At 41.1% G+C, this 27,761-nt stretch overlaps 1 protein-coding gene across 1 annotated transcript; it reads left to right on the forward strand.

The window, feature by feature from the left end:
• Positions 1-1,111: 1,111 nt before the first annotated feature.
• On the forward strand, positions 1,112-27,500 carry LOC115152244 (transcription factor E2F4). Its single transcript, XM_029696908.1, has 10 exons — positions 1,112-1,537; positions 3,653-3,762; positions 3,986-4,147; positions 8,256-8,299; positions 8,410-8,474; positions 24,746-25,034; positions 25,144-25,314; positions 25,506-25,553; positions 25,736-25,780; positions 25,905-27,500. The coding sequence occupies exons 1-10, from the start codon at positions 1,382-1,384 to the stop codon at positions 26,018-26,020; spliced, it is 1,206 nt and encodes a 401-aa protein (XP_029552768.1). The 5' UTR covers positions 1,112-1,381; the 3' UTR covers positions 26,021-27,500.
• The last annotated feature ends 261 nt before the right edge of the window (positions 27,501-27,761 follow it).

The following is a 27,761-nucleotide window of genomic DNA, read 5'->3' on the forward strand; positions in this document are numbered from 1 at the left end:
GCTGTCTCTGCCTGGCCGGTTCCCCTCTCTCCACTGGGATTCTCTGCCTCTAACCCTATTACAGGGGCTGAGTCACTGGTGCTCTTCCATGCCTTCCCTAGGAGGGGTGCGTCTCTCTCTCTCTCTCAGGACCTGAGCCCTAGGACCATGCCTAAGGACTACCTGGCATGATGACTCCTTCCTGTGCCCAGTCCACCTGGCCGTGCTGCTGCTCCAGTTTCAACTGTTCTGCCTGCGGCTATGGAACCCTGACCTGTTCACTGGACATGCTACCTATCCCAGACCTGCTGTTTTCAACTCTCTAGAGACAGCAGGAGCGGTAGAGATACTCTCAATGATCGGCTATGAAAAGCCAACTGACATTTACTCCTGAGGTGCTGACCTGTTGCACCCTCGACAACTACTGTGATTATTATTATTTGACCATGCTGGTCATTTATGAACATTTGAACATCTTGGCCATGTTCTGTTATAATCTCCACCCTGCACAGCCAGAAGAGGACAGGCCACCCCTCATAGCCTGGTTCCTCTCTAGGTTTCTTCCTAGGTTTTGGCCTTTCTAGAGAGTTTTTCCTTGCTGTTTGAGTTTTAGGCTGGGTTTCTGTACAGCACTTTGAGATATCAGCTGTTCTAAGAAGGGCTATATAAATACATTTGATTTGAATTTGATTAGCCTAAAAACCGCATGTTTTCCGAATCATAGTGGGAGGACCACACACCATATTATCGCGACTCCAAGTCTAAAAGAAATTGGAGATAATGCCTAGATGCATTTTACTGTGGAGGTCAAATTTATAAATTGTCTGTCTGGGTTGATGTGATTAGACAGTGGATTGTGCAGTTTGATGGAACAGAGTGGAATAGACATAGGCTGGAATGCGGACCCGCCCGTTGAATAATGCATCAATATTTGCGTATAAATGCGTAGAACGATGGTCTCATTTATCAGATGTGATGAGGTAATATTAAATATTGCTAAATGTTTTAATAGAAACAGTTGACTTTCTTGTCAAGTACATCGATAACGTTTTACAGTGTAGTTTTTCAAAGTAGCTCATATTTTGCAGACGGCCCCTTAGCTTCAGTTTCACTAACCAATTAAACCAAACCATCCCAGCATACCTCGCGTGTGCAACGGCTTCTGACTTAATGCTCATTTAAATATTTTGTAGGCCTGTTCTGGATTAATAGGTCAAGAGTCTGGACCATATTGGATTCTCCTACCATTACAGTGCAAAGCACTTTATATAGTCAAACAAAGCACGGCGTGTGATAGAGGCTACCTGCTGAAGCTAGCTAACGTTGGCATTGGCTAGCAAGTGAGTTCGGGACTAAACCGGGAGGCAGCTAGCTACGGATCTGAACAAGACTTCGTAATCAGATGGAACTGGAGTCGGGAAGAACCGAACTTGGAGCTATGGGAGATTCGCTTCAACCTCAAACTCCAAGTCGACACGAGAAGAGTCTAGGATTGCTTACAACAAAATTTGTAACTTTGCTACAAGAGGCCAAGGATGGAGTTCTAGATCTGAAAGCAGTAAGCATGCTTCACTCTTTGTTGTTGACACGCGGATGTCAATTTACCTTGTGTGGCTAGCATTGCTAGTTGCCAGCTCATCAGTGATACGTTGTGTCAAGTGTTTATTCTATTTATGTCTAACGAGGTCATTGAGTAGTTCAAAGCTTGTTTTAGCTACCTAGCCCTTCCCCTGAACTTACTAAAAGTTGGACGTGTGTGTTGTGAACAACATTAGCGTGAGCAACAATAATGCAGTTCGCCTTTAAAATAAAAGTCCCAATCGAAACTGATGCAAACGGATACAAACAGTGGAGTCATGCCACAATTGAACTAGATAATGCTAAACAAAGTTGGAATGCTATACTGTGATATAAATTCAACTAAAGACAATAAGTAAAATAAAATAAAAAAGTATTTATCACACTGGATGTATTAGACTTCAGAATTGCATTGGGACATACTTATATTGCAATGTACAGCCTTACCTATGGCTCTTTAGATTAATGAAATTTGGTGTCAGCCTACTCAGTGACATCCACGTCGTAGCTCTTATTGCGGGACTTTAACTGTGAGAAATCACCTCACAATTCAGTCTATTGTGTGTATTGGACGTTCATATTGCAATGTACAGCCTTACATATTGATCTTGGGTCCATTAAATGGTACAGGACTCTGAAACCACTGCAAAATAAGCAACATTAAGCTCACCAGTCAACCTTTGTGTTTTGATCATTCATATTGCAATGTATAGCCTTACCTATGGATCTTGGGTCGATGAACCATAAGGTAGGCTGATCCCCCATTTCATGGACCCAAGATCCATAGGCTATACATTGCAATATGAAGGTCCAATACGCATAATAGTCTAAATAGTAAGGTGATTTCCTACAGTTAAAGTCCCGCAATAAGAGCTACGACACTAATATTTGTGTGACACTCTTTAGAATTGGAATCTGTGGGTGTCAAGGACCCAAGATCCATGGGTATGGCTGTACATTGCAATATTTTTTCATCTTTTTAAATTGAACCTTTATTTAACTCGGCAAGTCAGTTAAGAATACATTCTTATTTACAATGACAGCCTACCGGGGAACAGTGGGTTAACTGCCTTTTTCAGGGGCAGAAGAACAGAATTTTACCTTGTCAGCTCGGGGATTCGATCCAGCAACCTTTCTGTTACTGGCCCAACGCTCCAACCAATAGGCTACCTGCCACCCCCCTCAATGCAATTCTGAAGTCTAATTCAGCCAGTGTGATTTCAACATAAATTTGACAAATTGTCTATTGTTCCATTTTTATATAGCGTTCCAACCAATTATTTTTGCATTATCGAGTCCAATTTTGGCATGAATCCACCATTTTTATCCGTTTCAATTGGGGACTTTTATTTTGAAGGCGAACTACCATTCCACTATTGTTGCTCACGCTAATGTTGTTCACAACACACATGTAAAAGTTGGCGAGCCAGCTTACTTGTTCTATTCTGCCCCCTGCAGACTCAATTAAGTAAGCAAGGCTGCACGTTGTTATGAACTGGATTTGGTCAGCCAGCAACCTGTTACTTGGGTTTTGAAACCACGACCCGGTTTCAGACTCAGGCACACGCACACACACACACAGACTTTTATGTTGAAGAGAAATCAAACCACAAGTCACCATTAATATAGGTTCAATTATGCTGACAACACCGTGCTCTTTATCTAGGGTAGGTCCCTGGATGTGTTGTTTAGTTTAGGCTGGGTGTGACAGACCACAACGGAATAGATGTCATCCCTAGCAGCAATGAGTATGAACCATCATAGTTATCAGCACTAGCCATATGTTTATTTCTGTAAGTGCTTGTTGAACACAAGCATGAAAGGACACTCCACTATTTTACATTTTACATTTTAGTCATTTAGCAGATGCTCTTATCCAGAGCGACTTACAGTAGTGAATGCATACATTTCATTTCATGCATTTTTTATTTTTTTTGTGACTTTGCAGCTCAAGAATAGTGAAGCTCCCTTGATAGTAGATTCTATAACTATGTATAAAGCCATTTGATTCTCACTGTGGAATTGGTCAATGCATCCCCGAATTGCTCTATACACTGATGTATGAATAACATTGACCGCTCTTTCTCTCCCACAGGCAGCAGACACCTTAGCTGTAAGACAGAAGCGCCGCATCTACGACATTACCAATGTGCTCGAAGGCATCGGATTGATCGAGAAGAAGTCCAAGAACAGTATTCAGTGGAAGTAAGTCAAGGACATGCAGAAGAACATGGCATTACGAGCTCTGTTAGTAAATCTTGGGTGGCACCCTCTCCCCATGAAGATATCAGTGTGTTTAAGCTGTCTGTTATGTAAGTAACCTCATATAATGAGTTGTCTGCGTTCCTACCAATGCCTAGCCCTTGACTGTTGTCGTGTGTGTGTGTGTGTGTTATCTCTTTGTGATACCTGTGTTTCCTGTCCCCAGGGGTGTTGGTCCTGGATGTAACACGCGGGAGATAGCCGATAAGCTCATTGAGCTGAAGGCAGAGCTGGATGATCTGGACAAGAGGGAACACGAGTTGGATCAGCAGAGGGTCTGGGTCCAGCAGAGCATCAAGAACGTTACAGACGACTCACAGAATAGCCCATATCCTTTACTACAATCCTTCTGTCTAGTTGTCACAAAGCTTAGTAAATGGGTTAAGGTACACTGCACCTTAAAATGCTTTAGATCAGTGGTCACCAACCAGTCTATCTCCAAGGCATTCCTTGTCGATCAACAAACATTTCTGTAAAAACCCATAAAGCCTTGTGTTCCTATTGTTTTTAGTTTTTTTGCGCGTTGGTGGGTAGCGCTTGATTCAGCAGCCCTAGTACTGGCAAGGCAAAGTGTTCCCATTTTAAACTATTTCATGTATCTGAAGGTAGAACTCTGGCAAGAGAGCAAGTGAAGTGTACCTGTAGGCCTACCGCTGGCCAATCAGATAGCTCAGATCACCATGTCTGCACAGTTTCCTCCAGCCATAGACTGTAAAAAGAAGTCTCGAAAGGACAGCAAATGTTGATACTGTGAGATTTCAACTCTTAAAACCATGACTAGAGAGAGACTCAAAGAATACAGCAAAGAGCTGCTGTTTTTATGTGTAAAGTCATGTTTAAATTGTTATTCAGAAATGTCAACACTTTCTCAACACCTTCTTATAAGCCATGAAATGCACATTCTTCCTACTTCCACACGCTACATCCAGCACTGCAGCGGCAATGAATGAGTATAGCAAAGTGTTCCGATAAGCTTGTGTTGTTGTTATTAGTGGGTTGTCTTTTTGAATCGTTTTTATATATATATATATAAAGAACATGGCATTACGAGCTCTGTTAGTAAATCTTGGGTGGCACCCTCTCCCCTTGAAGATATCATATATATTAAAAACAACTGGACATTTATTTTGATATTTTCCCCAATTTCGTGATATTACGATCTTGTCTCATTGCTCCAACTCCCCAATGGGCTCAGGAGAGGCGAATGTCGAGTCATGAGTCCTCCGAAACATAACCCGCCAAACCGCGCTTCTTAACACCCACTTACTTAACCCGGAAACCAGCCGCACCAATGTGTCGGAGGAAACACTGTTCAACTGATGACCTGAAGTCAGCCTGCAGGCGCGCCAGAAGGAGTCGCTATAGCGCGATGAGACAAGTTAAGCCCCCCCGGCCAAACCCTCCCCTAACCCGGACGACGCTGGGCCAATTGTGCGCCGCCTCATGGGTCTCCCGGTCGTGGCCAGCTGCGACACAGCCTGGAATCGAACCAGGAACTGTAGTGACACAGCTAGCACTGCGATGCAGTGTCTTAGACCTCTGCGCCACTCAAGGGGGCCCACGTATCTTTTTTTTTTTAGTATCAAGGATTATTTAACTTTGTCTGGTCATTTGGAGTAACAATATGAATTGGTGCTTGATATCGGCTTGAATTTTGACTCAAAGTGATCTTGGCTCAAAAGGTTGGTGACCACTGCTTTATGTGGTAGTGATCAGTTTTTTGCTCAATGCTTAGCTCTTAATTCATCGTTTTTTTTATCTAACCTTTATTTCAACAGGGAGTCATGCTGAGATTCTCTTTCTCAGATGAGCCCTGCATACACATCAATACACACAAAAAAAGTATCAGTATTCGCATCAATACAGTAAAAGCAAAACACAATTATGGAAAACAAACACATTCTTCAGTAAAAAGGGCCTCAATCAGCCTTTTGAATTGTCCTAGAGGCACCAATTCATCCAATTTTAGAGAGCCTATTCCACAAGTAAGGTGCAAATGAACTAAAAGCAGATTTACCTAACTAAGTGGAGCTCAAACGGATCTCCAGAGTTGGCCAACCCTGAGATCGGGTCTTGTATCTCGTACGTCTATAAGTTAACAATGAAGTAAGGTACGGCGGAAGCAGGGTTTCCATTAGGAAAATGTGGCGCTGGACATTTGACCGGCAACATTTGAATTTACCAGACATTGGCTGCATAACCTGATTAGGGCGTCCACCCACGGTGCTCAGAATGACAGAAATCACATTTACATGATGGTAATTCATATTAACAGAACATGCAAGTCCAGGATGCAACAATGTACGGTCCTTGTTACCGAATTCTGATTTTCACTTTGAAGATGTTAGAATGACTGTCCACATTTTACTTTTTCTCAGCCAACAAGAACGAACCAGTAACGACCTGCAAAATCACTAGCCTCTGTTAATCTATTATCCCCCCATAGTAGAAAAGTTGACCTATTCTATTGGTCAGCTTGTTCAGAACGAAATAGCCTATTCCAAACAGATTCTGGAACAGTTGTGGGAAGATAGAGCCCAAATTCATACAACCAGGAGGCTCTAGGCTACATAAAAATAATAATGTAAAAAAAAAAAGCAATGAGTCTCAAATGTTTGTTCCATAATGAAATTAGCGGAAACACAGTTGTCAGAAGTTCATGTGACATACAGTACCAGTCAAAAGTTTGGACACCTATTCATTGAAGGGTTTTTCTTTATTTTGACAATTTTCTTCATTGTAGAATAATAGTGAAGACATCTGAACTATGAAATAACACATGGAATCATGTAGTAACCCAAAAAGTGTTATATGAAAATATATTTTAGGTTCTTCAAAGTAGCCACTCTTTGCCTTGATGACAGCTTTGCACACGCTTGGCATTCTCACAACCAGCTTCATGAGGTAGTCAACCTGGAATGCATTTCAATTAACTGGTGTGCCTTGTTAAAAGTTAACATCTGATGCAGCACTCCATCACTCTCTTCTTGGTCAAATAGCCCTTACACAGCCTGGAGGTGTGTTGGGTCATTGTCCTGTTGAAAAACAAATGATAGTCCCACTAAGCGCAAACCAGATGGGATGGCCAATCGCTGCAGAATGCTGTGGTAGCCTTGCTCGTTAAGTGTGCCTTGAATACTAAATAAATCACTGACCAGTGTCACCAGCAAAGCACCCCCACACCATCACACCTCCTCCATGCTTCAAGGTGGGAACCACACATGCAGAGGTCAACTAATTTCAAAAAGACGTATTGTGCTTAGATTGAGGATTAAAACTTTTTTTTTCATCAATTTTAGAATATGGCTGTAACCTAACTGGAAAAAGTCAAGGGGTCTGAATACTTTACGAATGCACTGTAGGTTGGAGAGGTAACCACCTTTGTGGAGAGGGAGCACATGGGCTGCCTTCCAAACCCTGGGGATAGCACCGAGATAATGGTCAGATTAAAAATGTCACTAACCAGGTTTCCATCCAACCTTTTTATGCAAGTAGATGGAAACCTAGCTACTGATTCTGCAATCGGGAGAAGAAAGCTCAGCAAGAAAGGCTCAAGCAAATCAGCAAACCAGTGGATTTTTTTTTGTTGCATCAATCTTAAGCAAGACATCTAGCACATCCCAAGTAGGTTATTTAAAAAAAAAAAAAAGATTCACAAGAAGTTGATTGATCTTCCAAAGAGCCAACTGGAGACTGGGAGAGGGAAGCACAGTTTACTGACTGACGGGTCAATTTAACCACCATTTCTTTCAAATTAAAAGCCTGTCGAGATAAAATGCTGATTTTAAAAGTAATGATGGCAGTCTGACACAACTTGCTTAGGCAGGGAAGGAGAAGAATTTCCACGCTTGAGTGCATGAACTGTTTTCCAAAATTGTTGGATCACCAGCAGATTCTGAGAGAAGTTAGAAGTCGCTTAATTTAACTTTTATTCATTGAGGAAGTGCATCTATTTCTCAATTGCCGGAAATGCTGCCAATCAGCTACTGAGTGAGTTTTTTTTCTAGCCTTGGCCCAGGCCTGATTTCTCATCATAATGAGATCTGAAAGTACTATAGAGAACCAAGGATTTTCTCTCTATTTAACTCCAAGGCATTAAAAGGGTGTGTCTGCCAGAGATATATAAAATAGATGAAGTTCTAGAGATAATTCAGGGTCCGGCATGCATCTTATGAAGAAAAGCTTAGGCTGGGATATTATTATTATTATTTTGTTTATTTCGCTTCATAATTAATAAATTATACGAGGATCAAAGCTTTTTTTCTGTTTGGTATCTCTAATACATGCAATAGAACAGTGATAACTGATGTCATTAGCGAAGACACCACTAAATAAGTACTTGTGGAGACTATTTGTAAGAATGTGGTAAATCAGCGTGGAGTTTGCTAGGTTTCTTACATTAAATACACCAACTCTTTCCCTTAACACAAACACACTATGGCTTATGTAAAACACGAAGACCTCTGCAGTGCATTCAAAGGTACATTTCTCTCCTACTTGTGTTTCTGTCAGTTTTTCCCCCTTTTTTATTCTGCTTCCTCCTTTGTTTATTTTCTTCCCACTCACCACATCTCTGTTTGGTCTCCACAGGTGACACCCTCCTAGCAATCCGCGCTCCCACAGGAACACAGTTGGAGGTGCCCATACCGGAGTCTGTAAGTGTTTGCACTATAATACCCATTTCAGACAGATGTGGTATATTACCTATACTCTTAAAGGTGCTACACATAGGATTTTTTTTGCGTTGTAATTTCAGAAAATGTCCATAATATATCTGCCGCTAATAGTGGTATGATTGGGTTTTGCGGTATTACCTACCTGCCAATTTGCTCTGTCATTTCCTGGTTGTAAAAATTCTGCACTGTTCGCTCAATTTCAGTTTACGCTGTGAAATATATTTTCAATAACAAAAAATATAGTTTTTGAAGCTGTTGGACCAAAAGTAAAAGGCTCAAGGCTTGCTAGTAACAGATGACATTCATATACAGACTATCTCTGAAACTCACTTGGATTATACCTTTTGATTATAGTGGTAGCAATACATGGTTATAACATCTACAGAAATAGACAGCAACATTTCTGCATTGTTTAGAGATACATTCCAGTAAAGCTTAGAGAGGATCTCATGTTAAATACTGTTGAAATAATATGGCTACAGGTTCACCTGCCTCACCTAACGCCCATTCTTGTGACTAGCTGCTATAGGCCACCAAGTGCTAACAGTCAGTATCTGGATAACGTGTGAAATGCTTCATAGTGTATGTGATGCAGTGACAACAGAGAAGTATATTTTCTGTGTGATCTAATTATTGACTGGCTTTCTTCAAAAGAAAAAGCTTCAAACTAACCAGTGCCTGCAATCTGGTTCAGGTTATCAGTCAACCTACCAGGCTCTTTAGAAACAGCAATGAAATCATCCACATGTATTGATCACATCTTTACTAATGTTGCAGAAATCTGCTTTAAAGCAAAATCCATCGGATGTAGTGATCACAATATGGTAGCCATATCTAGGAAAACCAAAGTACCAAGGGCTGGGCCCAATATTGTGTATGAGGTCCTACAACCGGTTTTGTAGTGATTCCTATGATGATGTTAAGAATATTTTCTACACTTGACACATTTATGACATTTCTTACTCCATTTGCTAATTAACATGCACCCATTTAGACAATGGCTGTAAAAACGGTTAAATCCTCATGAGTTGATGAGGAATTGAAAAATGTTATGGTTAAGAGGGATGAGGCAGAAGGAGTGGTAAATAAGTATGGCTGCATAACCGATTGGCAAATCTTTTGCAAATTGAGAAATATTGTGACTAAACAGAGCAAAAAGAAGAAACTATACTATAAAACAAAGATGAAAGATACAGTTGAAGTTGGAAGTTTACATACACCTTAGCCAAATATACATTTTAAACTCAGTTGTTCACAAATCCTGACCTTTAATCCCAGTAAAAAGTCCCTGTCTTAGATCAGTTAGGATCACCACTTTACTTTAAGAATGTGAAATGTCAGAATAATAGTAGAGAGAGTGATTTATTTCAGCTTTTAGTTCTTTCATCACATTCCCAGTGGGTCAGAAGTTTACATACACTCAATTAGTATTTGGTAGCATTGCCTTTAAATTGTTTAACCTGTCTGGGGTATGAGGACGCTAGCGTCCCACCAGCGGGACACACTGCCAACAGCCAGTGAAATAGCAGGGCGCCAAATTCAAAACAACAAAAATCTCATCATTCAAATTTCTCAAACATACAACTATTTTACACTATTTTAAAGATGAACTTCTCGTTAATCCAACCACATTGTCCGATTTCAAAAAAGGCTTTACGGCGAAAGCATAGCATTAGATTATGTTAGGACAGCACCTAGACAAGAAAAACCACACAGCCATTTTCCAAGCACGGAGAGGTGTCACAAAAACCAGAAATACAGCTAAAATGAATCACTAACCTTTGATTTTCATCAGATGGCACTCATAGGACTTCATGTTACACAATACATGTATGTTTTGCTCGATAAAGTTCGTATTTGTATCCAAAAAACCCATTTTACATTGGCGTGTAATGTTCAGAAACGTTTTGCCTCCCAAAACTTCTGGTGAATGAGCACATCGATTTACAGAAATACTCATCATAAATGCTGATAAAATATTAAACTGTTATTCAAAGAATTATAGATACACTTCTCCTTGATGCAACCGTGCGCCACTGAGCTCGTCATTTTCTCACTCATCTACTTCCAGGAGCTCTTATTCTCTCCCTATTCACAGTAGAAGCATGAAACAACGTTCTAAAGACTGTTGACATCTAGTGGAAGCCTTAGGAAGTGCAAAATGAACCCTAAGTCACTGTATACTGTATAGGCAATCACTTGAAAAACTACAAACCTCAGATTTCCACACTTCCTGGTTGGATTTTTCTCAGGTTTTTGCCTGCCATATCAGTTCTGTTATACTCACAGACATCATTCAAACAGTTTTAGAAACTTCAGAGTGTTTTCTATCCGAATCTACTAATAATATGCATATCATACCTTCTGAGCCTGAGTAGCAGGCAGTTTATTACGGGCACGCCTTTCATCCGGACGTCAAAATACTAGCCCCTACCCTAGAGAAGTTAACTTGGGTCAAACGTTTCAGATCGTTTCCCAAAATAAGTTGGGTGTATTTTGGCCCATTCCTCCTGACAGAGCTGGTGTAACTGAGTCAGGTTTGTAGGCCTCCTTGCTCGCACACGCTTTTTCAGTTCTGCCCACAAATTCTCTATAAAGGATTGAGGTCAGGGCTTTGTGATGGTCACTCCAATACCTTGACTTTGTTGTCCTTAAGCCATTTTGCCACAATTTTGGAATATGCTTGGGGTCATTGTCTATTTGGAAGACCCATTTGCGACCACGCTTTAACTTCCTGACTGATGTCTCGATGTTGCTTCAATATATCCACATAATTGTCCATCCTCATGATGCCATCTATTTTGTGAAGTGCACCAGTCCCTCCTGCAGCAAAGCACCCCCACAACATGATGCTGCCACCCCCATGCTTCACGGTTGGGATGGTGTTCTTTGGCTTGCAAGCCTCCCCCTTTTTCCTCCAAACATAACTATGGTCATTATGGCCAAACAGTTCTATTTTTGTTTCATCAGAACAGAGGACATTTCTCCAAAAAGTACGAGTTTGTCCCCATGTGCAGTTGCAAACCGTAGACTTGCTTTTTTTATGGCGGATTTGGAACTGTGGCTTCTTCCTTGCTGAGAGGCCTTTCAGGTTATGTTGATATAGGACTCGTTTTACTGTGGATATAGATATTTTTGTACCTGTTTCCTCCAGCATCTTCACAAGGTCCCTTGCCTCTGTTCTGGGATTGATTTGCACATTTCGCACCAAAGTACGTTCATCTCTAGGACACAGAACGTGTCTCCTTCCTGAGCGGTATGACGGCTGCGTGGTCCCATGGTGTTTATACTTGCGTACTATTGTTTGTACAGATGAACGTGGTACCTTCAGGCATTTGGAAATTGCTCCCAAAGATGAACCAGACTTGTGGAGGTCTACAATTTTTTTCTGAGGTCTTGGCTGATTTCTTTTGATTTTCCCATGATGTCAAGCAAAGAGGCACTGAGTTTGAAGGTAGGCCTTGAAATGCATCCACAGGTACACCTCCAATTTACTCAAATGATGTCAATTAGCCTATCAGAAGCTTCTAAAGCCATGACATAATTTTCTGGAATTTTCCAAACTGTTTAAAGGTACATTCAACTTAGTGTATCTGATCCACTGGAATTGTGATACAGTGAAATAATCTGTCTGTAAACAATTGTTGGAAAAATTACTTGTGTCATGCACAAAGTAGATGTCCTAACCGACTTGCCAAACTATAGTTGGTTAACAAGAAATTTGTGGAGGGGTTGAAAAATGAGTTTTAATGACTCCAACCTAAGTGTATGTAAACTTCCAACTTCAAATGTATATGAAGAATGATTAAAAAGCTTTGGAGCACCTTAAATTAAAATTTGGCAGAAGGGCAAGCTCAGTTCCATCATTCTTTGAATCAGATGGCTCATTCATCACAAAACCCACTGATATTGCGAACTACTTTAATACATTTTTATTTATTGGCAAGATTAGCAAACACATCCAAGTATAACTGGCCAAAATATGAAAGACAAGCATTGTCATTTTGAATTCCGTAAAGTGAGTGTGGAAGAGGTGACATAATCAGTCGATTAACAGTTACAGGCCAGCTGGGTCTGACAATTTAGATGGAAAATTACTGAGGATGATAGTGGACGATATTGCCACTCCTGTTTGCCATTTCTTCAATCTAAGTTTACAAAGTGTGTGCCCTCCGGCCTGGATGGAATCAAAAGTAATTCCGCTACCCAAGAATAGTAAAGCACCCTTTTTCTGGCTCATATAGCTGCCCAGTCAGCCCCTTAGTAAACTTTTTGTGTTTGACAAGATACAATGCTATTTTACAGTAAATATATAGGGAAGGGCATTCAACATGCACGGCACTTACACAAATTACTAATTGGCTGAGAGAAATTGATTGTGAGAGCTGTTTTGTTAGACTTCAGTGCGGCTTTTGACATTGTCGATCACAGTATGCTGCTGAAAAATGTGTCGTGGATCGAACTTTACCTGTCTAACAGAACACAGAGTTTTTTTTTTTAATGGTAGCTTCTCAAACATAATTCAGGAAGAATCAGGCATTCCCCTGGGCATCTGTCTTGGCACCTTACTTTTTTCAATCTTTACTAATGACCTGACACTGGCTCTGAGTAAAGCCTGTGTGTCTATGTATGCAGATGACTCCACTATACACGTCAACTACTACAACAAGTGAAAGCACTGCAACACTTAAAGAGCTGCAGTCAGTTTCAGAATGTGTGGCAAGAAATAAGTTAGTCCTAAATATTTCAAAAACTAAAAGCATTGCATTTGGGACAAATGATTCACTAAACCTTAAACCTCAACTAAATCTTGTAATGAATGACGTGGAAATTGAGCAAGTTGAGGTAACTAAATTGCTTGGAGTAACCCTGGATTGTAAACTGTTATGATCAAAACCTATTGATGCAACAGTAGCTAAGATGGGGTGAGGTCTGTCTATAATAAAGCGCTACTCTGCCTTTTTGACAACAATATCAACAAGGCAGATCCCACAGGCCCTAGTTTTGCACCTGACTACTGCCTAGTCATGTGGTCACGTCCCGCAAAGAGGAACTTGGGAAAATTACAACTGGCCCAGAACTGGCCCTTAAATGTACATGTAGAGATAACATTAATAATATTCATGTCAATCTCTCATGGCTCAAAGTGGAGGAGAGATTGATGTCATCACTACTTTTATTTATGAGAGGTATTGACATGTTGAATGCACAAGCTGTCTGTTTGAACTACTAGCACACAGCTCAGACACCCATACATACCCCACAAGACATGCAACAAGAGGTCTCTTCATAGTCCCCAGTCCAGAACAGACTATGGGAGGTGCACAGTAAATGGAACTCTAGTCCACATCAAGTAACTCATGCAAGCAGTTAAAATCATATTTAAAAAATACACCTTATGGAACAGCGAGGACTGTGAAGTCTCTCTCTCACACACACACACTTATTCAAACACACATAACATACACAGTATACACACACGTACACCTGGACTGGGGATCCATAATATATACAAATATCCAGCAACTTCGCCCAGCTATTGAAGAAGAGTGGGACAACATTCCACTGGCCACAATCACCGCCTGATCAACTCTATGCGAAGGAGATGTGTCGTGCTGCATGAGGCAAATGGTGGTCACACCAGATACTGACAGGTTTTCTGTTCCACACCCCTACTTTTTTTTTTTTTTTTAAAGGTATCTGTGACCAATAGATGCATCTCTATTCTCAGTCGTGTGAAATCCATAGATTAGGGCCTAATTTATTTAAATTGACTGATTTCCTTATTTGAACTGTAACTCAGTCAAATCTTTTGAAATTGTTCCATGTTGTGTTAATATTTTTGTTCAGTGTAGTTAGTTTATCCACTGACTAGGGCTCTGTGATACGACTTAAAAATCGAGATTGTTTTTCAAAGTTATGGGCGATTCACAATATATATCCCCAAAAAATTCTAAAATGTTTTCTCTAAATAACCTTTGTTGTACAATTAAAGGCCAACTACACTGCATTTCAAACAACAATAATCAAATGAATTTAGGGCTAGTGGAATGATACCGTGGTTTAATATAAAGCCTTCCACAACCATAAAACCCACTAATAATTCTATTAAAATACTTTAACCTGTGTTAAACTTAGCATTTATTTATTTTTTGCAATTATAACTGATAAGTCTTTTAAGTCTATGAAAATGCCCTTTTTGTTATAAATGTAACCCAAACCATGCATAATGCACATTCACTAATAATGACTAACTTCTTTATAAGTAAGCATTTCACGGTAAGGTCTACACATGTTGTATTCGGCGCACGTGACAAATCGATTTTGATTTTATTCTTGTAGCAGGCATTATAGAAATGTAACACAGGTCTCATAAACGCGTTTACAAAACAGACTACACCACTAGTATAAGTCTGTCTAAAATGCTGCTAGTGGTACCGCAATGCAACAAACTGAGTATATATGTTTTTTACCAGATTCAAGATTCATTGATATGCCCATTTTAGTAGTGTCTGCTCTGTGTGCAACTTGAGGAGTTGAGACATAAAAATGTTATCTTTAGAAAGGTTAACTTCTCCCCTATTACACAAAAAGAATGTCTGTGTGTTTCGGTGTCCATATGACCGACCAAACCTCAAATGCAAATAGCGAGTTGAAACCGCTTGTCAGAGAAGTTCTCTCATCTTTGTTGTTGTGAGTGGCAGGGGCATTGTTTGTGTGCAAATGAGAAGGTGCATACAGCACAGAAGGAGCAAAAGGGGACAGCCCAAAAAGACATGAGAACGGACATAAACGCACATAAAAACAAGAAATAAAAAATGTACTTGCAGTACAGGCATTTGGAATAACGCGCTAAAACGTACACTCTAATTAATCAAATTAATTTGATATATTGCCCAACCTATTTGAACTTTGAACTTTCTTCAAACTACAAATCTACCATTCCAGTGTTTTTCTTGCTATACTTTATTTACTTTGCCACTATGGCATTTTTTTGCTTTTACCTCCCTTATCTCACATCATTTGCTCACATTGTATATAGTCTTATTTTTTTTTTTCTACTGTATTATTGACTGTATGTTGTTTACTCCATGTGTAACTCTGTGTTGTTGTATGTTGTCGAACTGCTTTGCTTTATCTTGGCCAGGTCGCAATTGTAAATGAGAACTTGTTCTCAACTTGCCTACCTGGTTAAATAAAGGAGAAATAAAAAATAAATAAAAAAGCCCTACTACTGGCCACCGCGTTTAGGAGGATATATAAATAACTGAAATCTAGCAAACTCACTGGCCAGGCAGTAGCCACTACTAGCCAACTAATTGTGGATTACCTATATATTTTTTATCAAGCAAAAGACAGATTGTGGAAATGTAAAAATAACAATTAGTGGACTTATGAATGATCGGACTTAGATTGGTAGCTAGCTGTTGAGGCTTTCATTTATTTCTCAAATAATTAAGCTGAAGCTAGGTTTCACAAGTCATTTGGTACTTACTGTTCATGCTGGCGAGCAAGCTAGAGATGGCTTTGCAGCAGCTCTGTGTGACGCACACACCCAAGAAGGCTCAACCAATCACCCAATGTAACTCATGACTATTAATGACTTTCCCTCCGGCTATCCTACGAAAGAAAATGTTGCTATTGGTACAATTGCAATGGCCGCCAGACCAACCATTATGCCATCGTTGATTTGAATGAGGACGCCCATTCTATTCATTTTATTTCTAAGGTAGCACATGCAGTCAGGCGTGAAGGAGAGGAGAGAAAGTGTTAAAAAATATATATTTTACCTGAATTGTCCACCACCCAAAGGACATCCAGCCAACTTGACACAACTGTGGGAAGCATTGGCATCAACATGGGCCAGGATCACTGTCGAATGCTTTCGACACCTTGTAGTCCGTGCCCCGACGAATTGAGGCTGTTCTGAGGGCAAAAGGGGGTGCAACTCAATATTAGGAAAGTGTTCCTAATGTTTTGTACACTGTGTATAGATATAGCTACTAAATATAAATGTGGAAGCATACAAATACATCTAGGAGCACAATGAAAGTACACTACATGACCAAAGGTATGTGGACACCTGTTCATCAATCTCATTCCAAAATCGTGGGCATTAATATGTAGTTGGTCCCCCCCGGTTGCTGCTATAACAGCCTCCAATCTTCAGGGAAGGCTTTCCACTAGATGTTGGAACATTGCTGCAGGGACTTTCTTCCATTCAGCCACAAGAGCAATAGTGAGGTCGAGTGATTAGGCCTGGCTCGCAGTCGGCATTCCAATTCATCACAAAGGTTTTCGATGGGGTTGAGGTCAGGGCTCTGTGCAGGCCAGCCAAGTTCTTCCACACCGATCTCAACAAACCATTTCTGTATGGACCTCGCTTTGCCCGCAGGGGCATTGTCATGCTGAAAAAGGAAAGGACCTTCCCCCAACTGTTGCCACAAAGTTGGAAGCACAGAATCGTCTAGAAAGTCATTGTATGCTGTAGCGTTAAGATTTCCCTTAACTGGAACTAAGGGGCCTAGCCCGAACCATAAAAAACTGCCCCAGACCATTATTCCTCTTCTACCAAACTTTACAGTTGGCACTATGCATTCGTGCAGGTAGCGTTCTCTTGGCATTCGCCAAACCCAGATTCGTCCGTCAGACTGCCAGATGGTGAAGTGTGATTTCTTAATTCCTGAGAATGCGTTTCCACTGCCCCAGAGTCCAATGGTGGCGAGCTTTACACATATCCATCCGACGCTCGCCGTTGCGCATGATCGTAGGCTTGCGTGCGGCTGCTCGGCCATGGAAAACCATTTCATGAAGCTCCCGACAAACAGTTCTTGTGCTGACGTTGCTTCCAAAGGCAGTTTGGAACTTGGTAGTGAGTGTTGCAAACGAAGACAAACAATTTTTATGGGCTACGCACTTCAGCGCTCCCATTCTGTGAGCTTGTGTGGCCTACGACTTCGCGGGTGAGTTGTTGTCGATCTTAGACATTTCCACTTCACAATAACAGCACTTACAGTTAACCGGTGCAGCTCCAGCAGGGAAGAAATTTGACGAACCGACTTGTTGGAAAGGTGGCATCCTATGATGCCATGTTTAAAGTCACTTAGTTCTTCAGTAAGGCCATTCTACTGGAGATTTCATTGCTGTGTGTCAATTTTTTTTATACAACTGTTTTATACAACTGAAATGGCTGAATCCACTCATTTGAAGGGGTGCCCACATACTTTTTTTGTGTGTGTATGTACAGTACCAGTGAAAAGTTTGTACACCTGCTCAATCAATCAATAGTGAAGACAAACTATGAAATCACACGTATGGAATCAAAAGTAGCCACTGTTAAACAAATCAAACTACTTAATATTTGAGATTCTTCAAAGTTGCCTTGACAGCTTTGCACACTCATGACATTCTTTCTACTAGCTTCATGAGGTAGTCACCTGGAATGCATTTCAATTAACAGGTGTGCCTTAAGTTAATTTGTGGAATTTATTTCCTTCTTAATGCATTTAGCCAATTAGTTGTGTTTTGACAAGGTAGGGGTGGTATACAGAATATAGCCCTGTTTGGTATAAGACCAAGTCCATATTATGGCAAGAACAGGTCAAATAAGCAAAGAGAAACGACAGTCCATCATTGCTTTAAGACATGAAGGTCAGTCAATGTGGAAAATTATAAGAACTTTGAATGTTTCTTCAAGTGCAGTCGCAAAAACCATCAAACACTATGATGAAACTGGCTCTGAGGACCACCACAGGAAAGGAAGACCCAGAGTTACCTCTGCTGCTGAGGATCAGTTTATTTAGAGTTACCAGCCTCAGATTGCAGCCCAAATAAATGCTTCACAGAGTTCAAGTAACAGACATCTCAACATCAACTGTTCAGAGGAGATTGCGTGAATCAGGCCTTCATGGTTGAATTTCTGCAAAGAAACCACTACTAGACACCAATAATAAGAAGAGACTCGCTTGGGCCAAGAAACACGAGCAATGGACATAAGACCGGTGGAAATCTGTCTTTTGGTCTGATGAGTCCAATTTTTAAAAATGTTTTATTCCAACCGCTGTGTCTTTGCTGTGTAATTCTGCAGCGATACACAATCCCATCTGGTTTGGGCTTAGTGGGACTATCATTTGTTTTTTAACAGGACAATGACCCAACACACCTCCAGGCTGTGTAAGGGCTATTTAACCAAGAAGAGACTGATGGAGTGCTGCATCAGATGAACTGGCCTCCACAATCACCCGACCTCAACCAAATTGAGATGGTTTGGGATGAGTTTGACCTCAGCGTGAAGGAAAAGCAGCCAAAAAGTGCTCAGCATATGTGGGAACTCCTTCAAGACTGTTGGAAAAGCATTCCAAGTGAAGCTGGTTGAGAGAATTCCAAGAGTGTACAAAGCTGTCATCAAGGCAAAAGGTGGCTACTTTGAAGAATCTAAAATATTATTTGTTATTCAAATATTATTATGGTCTCAAATATATTTGTTTTAATACATTTTTGTTTACCAGTCGTGGCCAAAAGTTTTGAGAATGACACAAATATTAATTTCCACAAAGTTTGCTGCTTCAGTGTCTTGAGATGTTTATCAGATGTTACTATGGAATACTGAAGTATAATTACAAGCATTTCATAAGTGTCAAAGGCTTTTATTGTTAATTACATGAAGTTGATGCAAAGAGTCAATATTTGCAGTGTTGACCCTTCTTTTTCAAGACCTCTGAAATCCGCCCTGGCATGCTGTCAATTAACTTTTGGGCCACATCCTGACTGATGGCAGCCCATTCTTGCATAATCAATGCTTGGAGTTTGTCAGAATTTGTGGGGTTTTGTTTGTCCACCAGCTTCTTGAGAATTGACCACAAGTTCTCAATGGGATTAAGGTCTGGGGAGTTTCCAGGCCATGGACCCAAAATATCGATGTTTTGTTCCCCGAGCCACTTAGTTATCACTTTTGCCTTATGGCAAGGTGCTCCATCATGCTGGAAAAGGCATTGTTCGTCACCAAACTGTTCCTGGATGGTTGGGAGAAGTTGCTCTCGGAGGATGTGTTGGCACCATTCTTTATTCATGGCTGTGTTCTTAGGCAAAATTGTGAGTGAGCCCACTTCCTTGGCTGAGAGGCAACCCCACACATGAATGGTCTCAGGATGCTTTACTGTTGGCATGACACGGGACTGATGGTAGCGCTCACCTTGTCTTCTCCGGACTAGCTTTTTTCTGGATGCCCCAAACTATCGCAAAGGGGATTCATCAGAGAAAATGACTTTACCCTAGTCCTCAGCAGTCCAATCCCTGTACCCTTTGCAGAATATCAGTCTGTCCCTGATGTTTTTCCTGGAGAGAAGTGGCTTCTTTGCTGCCCTTCTTGACACCAGGCCATCCTCCAAAAGTCTTTGCCTCACTGTGCGTGCAGATGCACTCACACCTGCCTGCTGCCATTCCTGAGCAAGCTCTGTACTGGTGGTGCCCCGATCCCGCACCTGAATCAATTTTAGGAGACGGTCCTGGCGCTTGCTGGACTTTCTTGGGCACCCTGAAGCATTCTTCACAACAATTGAACCGCTCTCCTTGAAGTGCTTGATGATCCGATAAATGGTTGATTTAGGTGCAATCTTACTGGCAGCAATATCCTTGCCTGTGAATCCCTTTTTGTGCAAAGCAATGATGACGGCATGTGTTTCCTTGCAGGTAACCATGTTTGACAGAGGTAGAACAATGATTCCAAGCACCACCCTCCTTTTGAAGCTTCCAGTCTGTTATTCGAACTCAATCAGCATGCCAGAGTGATCTCCAGCCTTGTCCTCATCAACACTCACACCTGTGTTAACGAGAGAATCACTGACATGATGTCAGCTGGTCCTTTTGTGGCAGGGCTGAAATGCAGTGGAAATATTTTTTGGGGGATTCAGTTAATCTGCATTGCAAAGAGGGACTTTGCAATTAATTGCAATTCATCTGATCACTCTTCCTAACATTCTGGAGTATATGCAAATTGCCATCATAACTGAGGCAGCAGACTTTGAAAATTAATATTTGTGTCATTCTCAAAACTTTTGGCCACGACCTGTACATGATTCCATGTGTTATTTCATAGTTTTGATGTCTTCACTATTATTCTAATAATGTTGAAAATAGTAAAGAAATCAAGAAAAACCCTTGAATGAGTAGGTGTGTCCAAACCTTTGACTGGTATTGTGTGTATATGTTCATTAATTGTACACAAACAAAATGCCCCCTTTTCAGGACCCTGTCTTTTCAAAGATAATTCGTAAAAACCAGGAAACCTGGCATCATCCCTACGGTGAAGCATGTTGGTGGCAGCATCATGTTGTGGGAATGTTTTTCAGCGTCAGGGATTGGGAGACTAGTCCGGATCGTGGGAAAGATAAACGGAGCTAAGTACACTGAGATCCTTGATGAAAACCTGCACAAGAGCACTCAGGACCTCAGACTAGGGCGAAGGTTCACCTTCCAACAGGACGATGACCCTAAGCACGCAAGACAAAGCAAGAGTGGCTTCGGGACAAGTCTCTGAATGTCCTTGAGTGGCCCAGCCAGAGCTGGACTTGAACCCTATCGAACATCTCTGGAGAGACCTGAAAATAGCTGTGCAGCGACACTCCCCATCCAACCTGACAGAGCTTGAGGGGATCTGCAGAGAAGAATGGGAGAAACATCCCAAATACAGGTGTGCCAAGCTTGTAGCGTCATACCCAAGAAGACTCGAGGCTGTAATCACTGCTAAAGGTGCTTCAACAAAGTACTGAGTCAAAGGTCTGAATACTTATGCTAATGTGATACTTCAGTTTTTTATTTCTACTAAATTAGCAAACATTTCTAAACCTGTTTTTGCATTGTCTTAATGGGGTATTGTGTGTAGATTGATCAGGGAAAAAAAGAAATGTAATCCATTTTAGAATAAGGCTGTAACGTATCAAAATGTGGAAAAGTCAAGGGGTCTGAATACTTTCCCGAATGCTGTGTGCTTTAACCCAATAGGTCCCACTGTAATGCCGGCGCTTTTGGACTTCTAACCCCGTAGAAGTTGTGTTTTTGAGTTTGGTTGTACCATTTGGATTGGTCTATTTCTTTTACATCTCTAGATATCAACCATTGGTCTGTTTCATTTAACGGGGGCTGAGCTAGAGCGGTGTTTGTGAGACAAGGGCGGATCCTGAAGGGGCCAGGTCTTTTATACATAAACGTCTGTAGAGTCCAAATGGTTTGAGCAACAAACTATCTATGAAAAGCTGAGAATCTCACGATAACGCACATGTTTTGCTCTATAACGCTCACAAACCACACAAGTCAAATCAAATTTTATTTGTCACATACACATGGTTAGCAGATGTTAATGCGAGTGTAGCGAAATCCTTGTGCTTCTAGTTCCGACCATGCAGTAATATCTAACCTAACAATTTCACAACAACTACCTTATATACACACAAGTGTAATGGAATTAATAAGAATATGTACATAAATATATATGAATGAGTGATGGCCGAACGGCATAGGCAAGATGCAGTAGAGGGTATAGAGTACAGTATATACATATGAGATGAGTAATGTAGGGTTTGTAAACATTATATAAAGTGGCATTGTTTAAAGTGGCTAGTGATATACATTTATTACATACATTTTTCCATTATTAAAGTGGCTAGAGTTGAGTCAGTATGTTGGCAGCAGCCACTCAATGTTAGTGATGGCTGTTTAACAGTCTGATGGCCTTGAGATAGAAGCTGTTTTTCAGTCTCTCTGTCCCCGCTTTGATGCACCTCTACTGACCTCGCCTTCTGGATGATAGCGGGGTGAACAGGCAGTGGCTCGGGTGGTTGTTGTCCTTGATGATCCTTTTGGCCTTGTGACATCGGGTGGTGTAGGTGTTCCTGGAGGGCAGGTAGTTTGCACCCGGTGATGCGTTGTGTAGACCTCACTACCCTCTGGAGAGCCTTACGGTTATGGGCAGAGCAGTTGCCGTACCAGGCGGTGATACAGCCCGACAGGATGCTCTCGATTGTGCATCTGTAAAAGTTTGAGTGTTTTTGGTGACAAGCCGAATTTCTTCAGCCTCTTGAGGTTGAAGAGGCGCTGCTGCGCCTTCTTCACCACGCTGTCTGTGTGGGTGGACCATTTCAGTTTGTCCGTGATGTGTACGCCGAGGAACTTAACTTTCCACCCTCTCCGCTACTGTCCCGTCGATGTGGATGGGGGGCTGCTCCCTCTGCTGTTTCCTGAAGTCCACGATCATCTCCTTTGTTTAGTTGACATTGAGTGTGAGGTTATTTTCCTGACACCACACTCTGAGCGCCCTCACCTCCTCCCTGTAGGCCATCTCATCGTTGTTGGTAATCAAGCCAACCACTGTAGTGTTGTCTGCAAACTTGATGATTGAGTTGGAGGCGTGCATGGCCACGCAGTCATGGGTGAACAGGGAGTACAGGAGAGGGCTTGAGAACGCACCCTTGTGGGGCCCCAGTGTTGAGGATCAGCGGGGTGGAGATGTTGTTACCTACCCTCACCACCTGGGGGCGGCCCGTCAGGAAGTCCAGGACCCAGTTGCACAGGGCGGGGTCGAGACCCAGTCCCAGAGTCGTTAGAGGGTAAGGGGTTCCTTCGACATAGAAGTAGGAAATCCCAGGACATAGTGTCTATAACACTGTAATAAGCTCATATAGTTGCTGTCACAAATTCAACTCGACACAGTTGTCACTAACTAGTTGGATATTAATTTCCCAGTGAGCACATTTCTGTACTTACAGAATTCACATAAATAAATTTTTATCAGGATTTTGCTTTGGCGGACCTTATTTTTTTCCGGAAGGATTCCAGATTTTCATAGTCATACCATCCTTATCTCATACCAGGATTTCCTGTATTACTGACATAGCACACAAGGGGGTGCTAAAAAATATAAGAAAGCCCATTGGGCCTCTATTACCAGAATGTTAATTAAATTAGTACAAACTAATAGCAAAACCACAGACACTGTTTGCTAACGAGCGAAAACGAACAAACTAATTGCAAAGAGAGGCAAAGTCAGCTCAAAGTTATACAAGCATTGCTAGTAGCTACCGAATGTCATTTCCGGTGAGTGTGGACATTTACAAGTGAAAGTGAACGAGAGAAATTCTGCAAATGAACAAAGTTTTGATGCATGCTTTTCTGAAAGAAAACTGCATATAACTACATATTTTATTTATTTTTTTAACTTAAAAGAAATTGTTTTGAAAGTATTGGTATTGAAAAACCATACCATGGCTTTTTCCAAATACCCACCCAAGCCTAGTCTCGGGACTGATAGGGTTAATGATAAGAAATTACTAAAAATTCATAAGGTTTTTGGAGTGATTTCATGCTTAATCAAGCAGAATGTTCCCTTAATATTTGAGTCATTATGTGAGACACAAATGTTCTGCTTCTCCTTTAAGGGACGGGCTGTTACTGTCGTAACTGGGCACTTGTCTGTGACGGAAGAAAATCTGACTGCGAGGTCTCTTCCCTAGCAGCAGACCTTTGCAGCAAACTCAAACATTGGAAAAACAACCTAGCGTGTGAACAAAACTATGTAACTGGCCAAGAACCTAAGGACAAAGTCACACTTCAGTAGCCTTTCTTGTCAATTCGATCTACTTCTACATTTGTGCTTTGGATGGGGAAAAACATTTCTCTGACCACCAGCCAACATGGCTGGTGAAATAGACATTCTTACCCACCAATCACAATCTACCTGTATTTGGCGGGTGTTAAGTTCCTGCCCTGAACACCCACCAACGTGGCGGGTGAAATTGTAATCTTAACCACCAATGCCAAAATCTACCAGAATTTTGCGGGTTTCATTTTAGGCACTATTTAGGTGGCTTTTCTTTTGGCATATATTTTTTTTTTTACCGCCTACTCTTTTCAGATATACCAAAAGCAGGTGAAAAGAAGCAGGCATGATCAATTCATGGGATTTTGGTCCGTTTATGAAAGGGATATAAAAATGACTCTCCCCTTTTGTCTCACTGTCCTCCGACCATGGATCTCCAACTTGGATTTTGGCGAGCTACTGGTAGTGCAGGCTTCTGTTCCAGCCTAGTACTAATAGACTGTTTAAAAGCAATCAACTAAACACAGTCTGGACAACGATTATATGAATCAAGTGTCAGTACTGGGGTGAAACAAAGGCCTACACGCAGCAGCTCTACAGAATCTGAGTTGGACTTCCCTGTGCCTCTACCATGTGTCTGACTCTGAGTGACTGTTGGCAGGTACTGAATGGACAGAAGAAGTATCAGATCCGTATCAAGAGCTCAGCAGGACCCATTGAGGTTCTTCTAGTAAACAAGGACCCGTCCAGCTCGTCTCCCGTGGTACTGCCTGTCCCCCCACCAGAGGACATGCTCCAGAGCCTGCCAGTGCCTGCTGCTGCTAACCCAAAACCAGCACCTGCTGCCCCCTCCCAGCCCAACCAGCCTCTGACCCCCTCCTCCAACCCCAGTTCAGCCACACTCTCACCTGCTTCCACAGCTACTACCAACCTGGCAGTCACCACCGCAGGTACGACTTGGTCTGAAAAAGGGTAGACTTCTTACTGTATGCTTGTCTTTATCTGAGCATTGGAAGGGCAGCAAAATGTCATTCTCATATCATTGTCCTACTTTTACAGTGTCTAGCAAAAACGCCAGCACACTGACTGTTTCCACACCCTCTACAAACACAACTGCCCAACCGACAACCCTGTTGGACACCCAGCCTCTCCAGTCCTCTGCCTCATTGGATGGCTTCTCTTCCTCATCTTCAGCAATCTTTGGACCAATCAAGACTGACCCCTCAGAACGTAATTGTCACCTGCTGTTTCCCTAAGAGCATAATGCTTCTCTATCCTGCTACAAAATCATACAAGGGGAACACCACAGAACTACAAAATATACATCAGTCTAGGTTTATTTAGGGATTGTGTGCACTCTTCATCAATCCTTTTTTGGCGTTATTCAGTGAGTGACTATGTTTTCTGTCTTCTGTTTGTAGTGCTGGATTTCCCCAAAGAACTTTCTGATATGTTTGACCCAAGTAAAGGTATAGATCACCTCCACAAATTATGAAATCTATTGGAGTTATTTTGCTATGGCAAATGTTATCAATGTATAGGCAATTACTTGAGATTATAGCTTCCAGAATAAATGTTTTGCACCTTTTTAATTCTAACCCCTCATCCTCATTCCCCATCTCTCTCCCTCTCACACTGTCTCTCGGAGTAGAGATCATGAGTGCAGACCTGTTGGAGGAGTTGATGTCTTCTGAAGGTAAGTCGACATGCCTACAGGTCTGCTTATTTGGATTTGTGGATCAGTAGAGATATACTTGACATATCACAAGTTAAGAAATACACTCCCCCCTGATCTCTGTACCCGGCTCTTTCTTTCCCAGTGTTCTCTCCACTCCTCCGTCTGTCTCCCCCGCCGGGTGACCACGACTATATCTATAACCTTGACGAAACCGAAGGCCTTTGTGACCTCTTTGATGTTCCTATCCTTAATCTTTGACCTCCGAGCTGAGTTCCCAATAGTGTATTATGTAAGGAAATCTAAGAACAAAACATATTGACCATTTTTATATGGGGGAAAAAACAAATGACTGATTTTATTTTTGGATCCCTATGTATTAGAAGATTTTTCTGTGTAAAAAAAAAAAAAAAAAAAAAAGGAAAAAAAGAAAAGTTGTCAGTCTGATGCTCTTCTTTCTCTTACCCAAATCGTTCCCAAATCTTTCCACTAAACATTAGCAGCAAATGTTTCAGGACGTAGTGGCTCTAAGTTAGATGAAAAGGGGGGATAAAGAAATATTGTCCTCTCCGAACTGAACTGATGATCTCTCTGGGGAAATTCCTTTCTCATGCTGATCTGTGATGAACTATATTCCCTCCTTCCATCTATGGTTTGAAGTAAGTTACAAACTGGCAAAAGCAGTCATCATTGCACTCTCATCATTGCACCTCATCAACACAGTGTCAACAGATTCAGAGACACCCAGGCAGCTGCACACACTCATACAGTACATGTGAATGTGTACACACACACACAGCTGATCAAATATGCACTGTTCTGTATATATAGAGAATATATATATTTTGTATTAGCAGCATTTGTGGAGTTAAATGTGTAATGAACTACATATGTAATGCATTGAGACAGCAATAGTGAACCAGGGTTCCAGACGAAGACAACAGGATAAGAGAAAGTTTCGTTTTTTTTTTTAGGTGTAATGCACATTGAATTAACTGCAACACGTCTATCATTCATCTTGGTCCCCTTGCCTTGTTTTGTCATTGTTTTCTTTCTTACACGTCTCACTCACTTTACAACATTTGTCTGTGTCACTCTTGGTTTGTCTTACAATTATTATGTATATAAATATTTTATTTAGTCTATGTAAAATAATGTTTGTAGCTGTTAAAAAAATACATGAAACAATCATTAATTCCTATAAAGTATGGTAGCGTTTTGAGTGTTGTCTATCGTCTTTGTATATGTTGCTCTGATCCGTGTTCAATAGAAAAAGTCCCCCCACATACTTTCACCCTGACTATGGAAATACAAATGTTGCCATGGTTCTTTGTGAGAGAATAGTTGTTCTTAATTTTGTTCTGTTCATTTTTGTTTTATTTCTTTCCCAGAAGACATTGTTTCCTTTTGTATTATAGAGTAGCATTAATTTTTTTATACCTGTCAGATATATTACCGATTTTGGGTGTATAAAATACATGCTCAAAATACGATAATCTGTATCAAAGTGCTCTCACATCATTGCACTTTATAACACTCCAACCCATTAGCACTGCACCATCTGTCGTTTGGGTGGTGTTGTCAGTTCGCTGAAGCCTTCAACGCCCAGGGAATTCAAGCGGAGTCTATTTACATGTAACGCTGGATGTGTTAAGAGGCTCAGAGGATCTACAGTATCATTGCATTTGCAATAATAGGTTAATGATTGTTAACTTTAGTTGCTTTATATATGTAAAAAAAATAATAGTAATAATGTGTCAATTTCTTTTACTTGTCTTGTTGGCAGAGAAGGCCAAATTGAGGGTAATGCAATGTTATAACTGAATATGGATAAGGAACCCTAAACAAAACTAATGACTGCATTAATTGAATTGTGAAAAATTCCCCAAACATGCGCATTGGCTACTGCACAGCTTTATGTAGTAGGCTATCTATACTGAACAAAAATATAAATGCAACAATTTGAGTTAAAGTTCATATAAGGAAATCATTCAATTGAAAT

The sequence above is a fragment of the Salmo trutta genome, chromosome 17 (genome assembly GCF_901001165.1).
Source record: "Salmo trutta chromosome 17, fSalTru1.1, whole genome shotgun sequence".
NCBI classification, from domain to species: Eukaryota; Metazoa; Chordata; class Actinopteri; order Salmoniformes; family Salmonidae; genus Salmo; species Salmo trutta.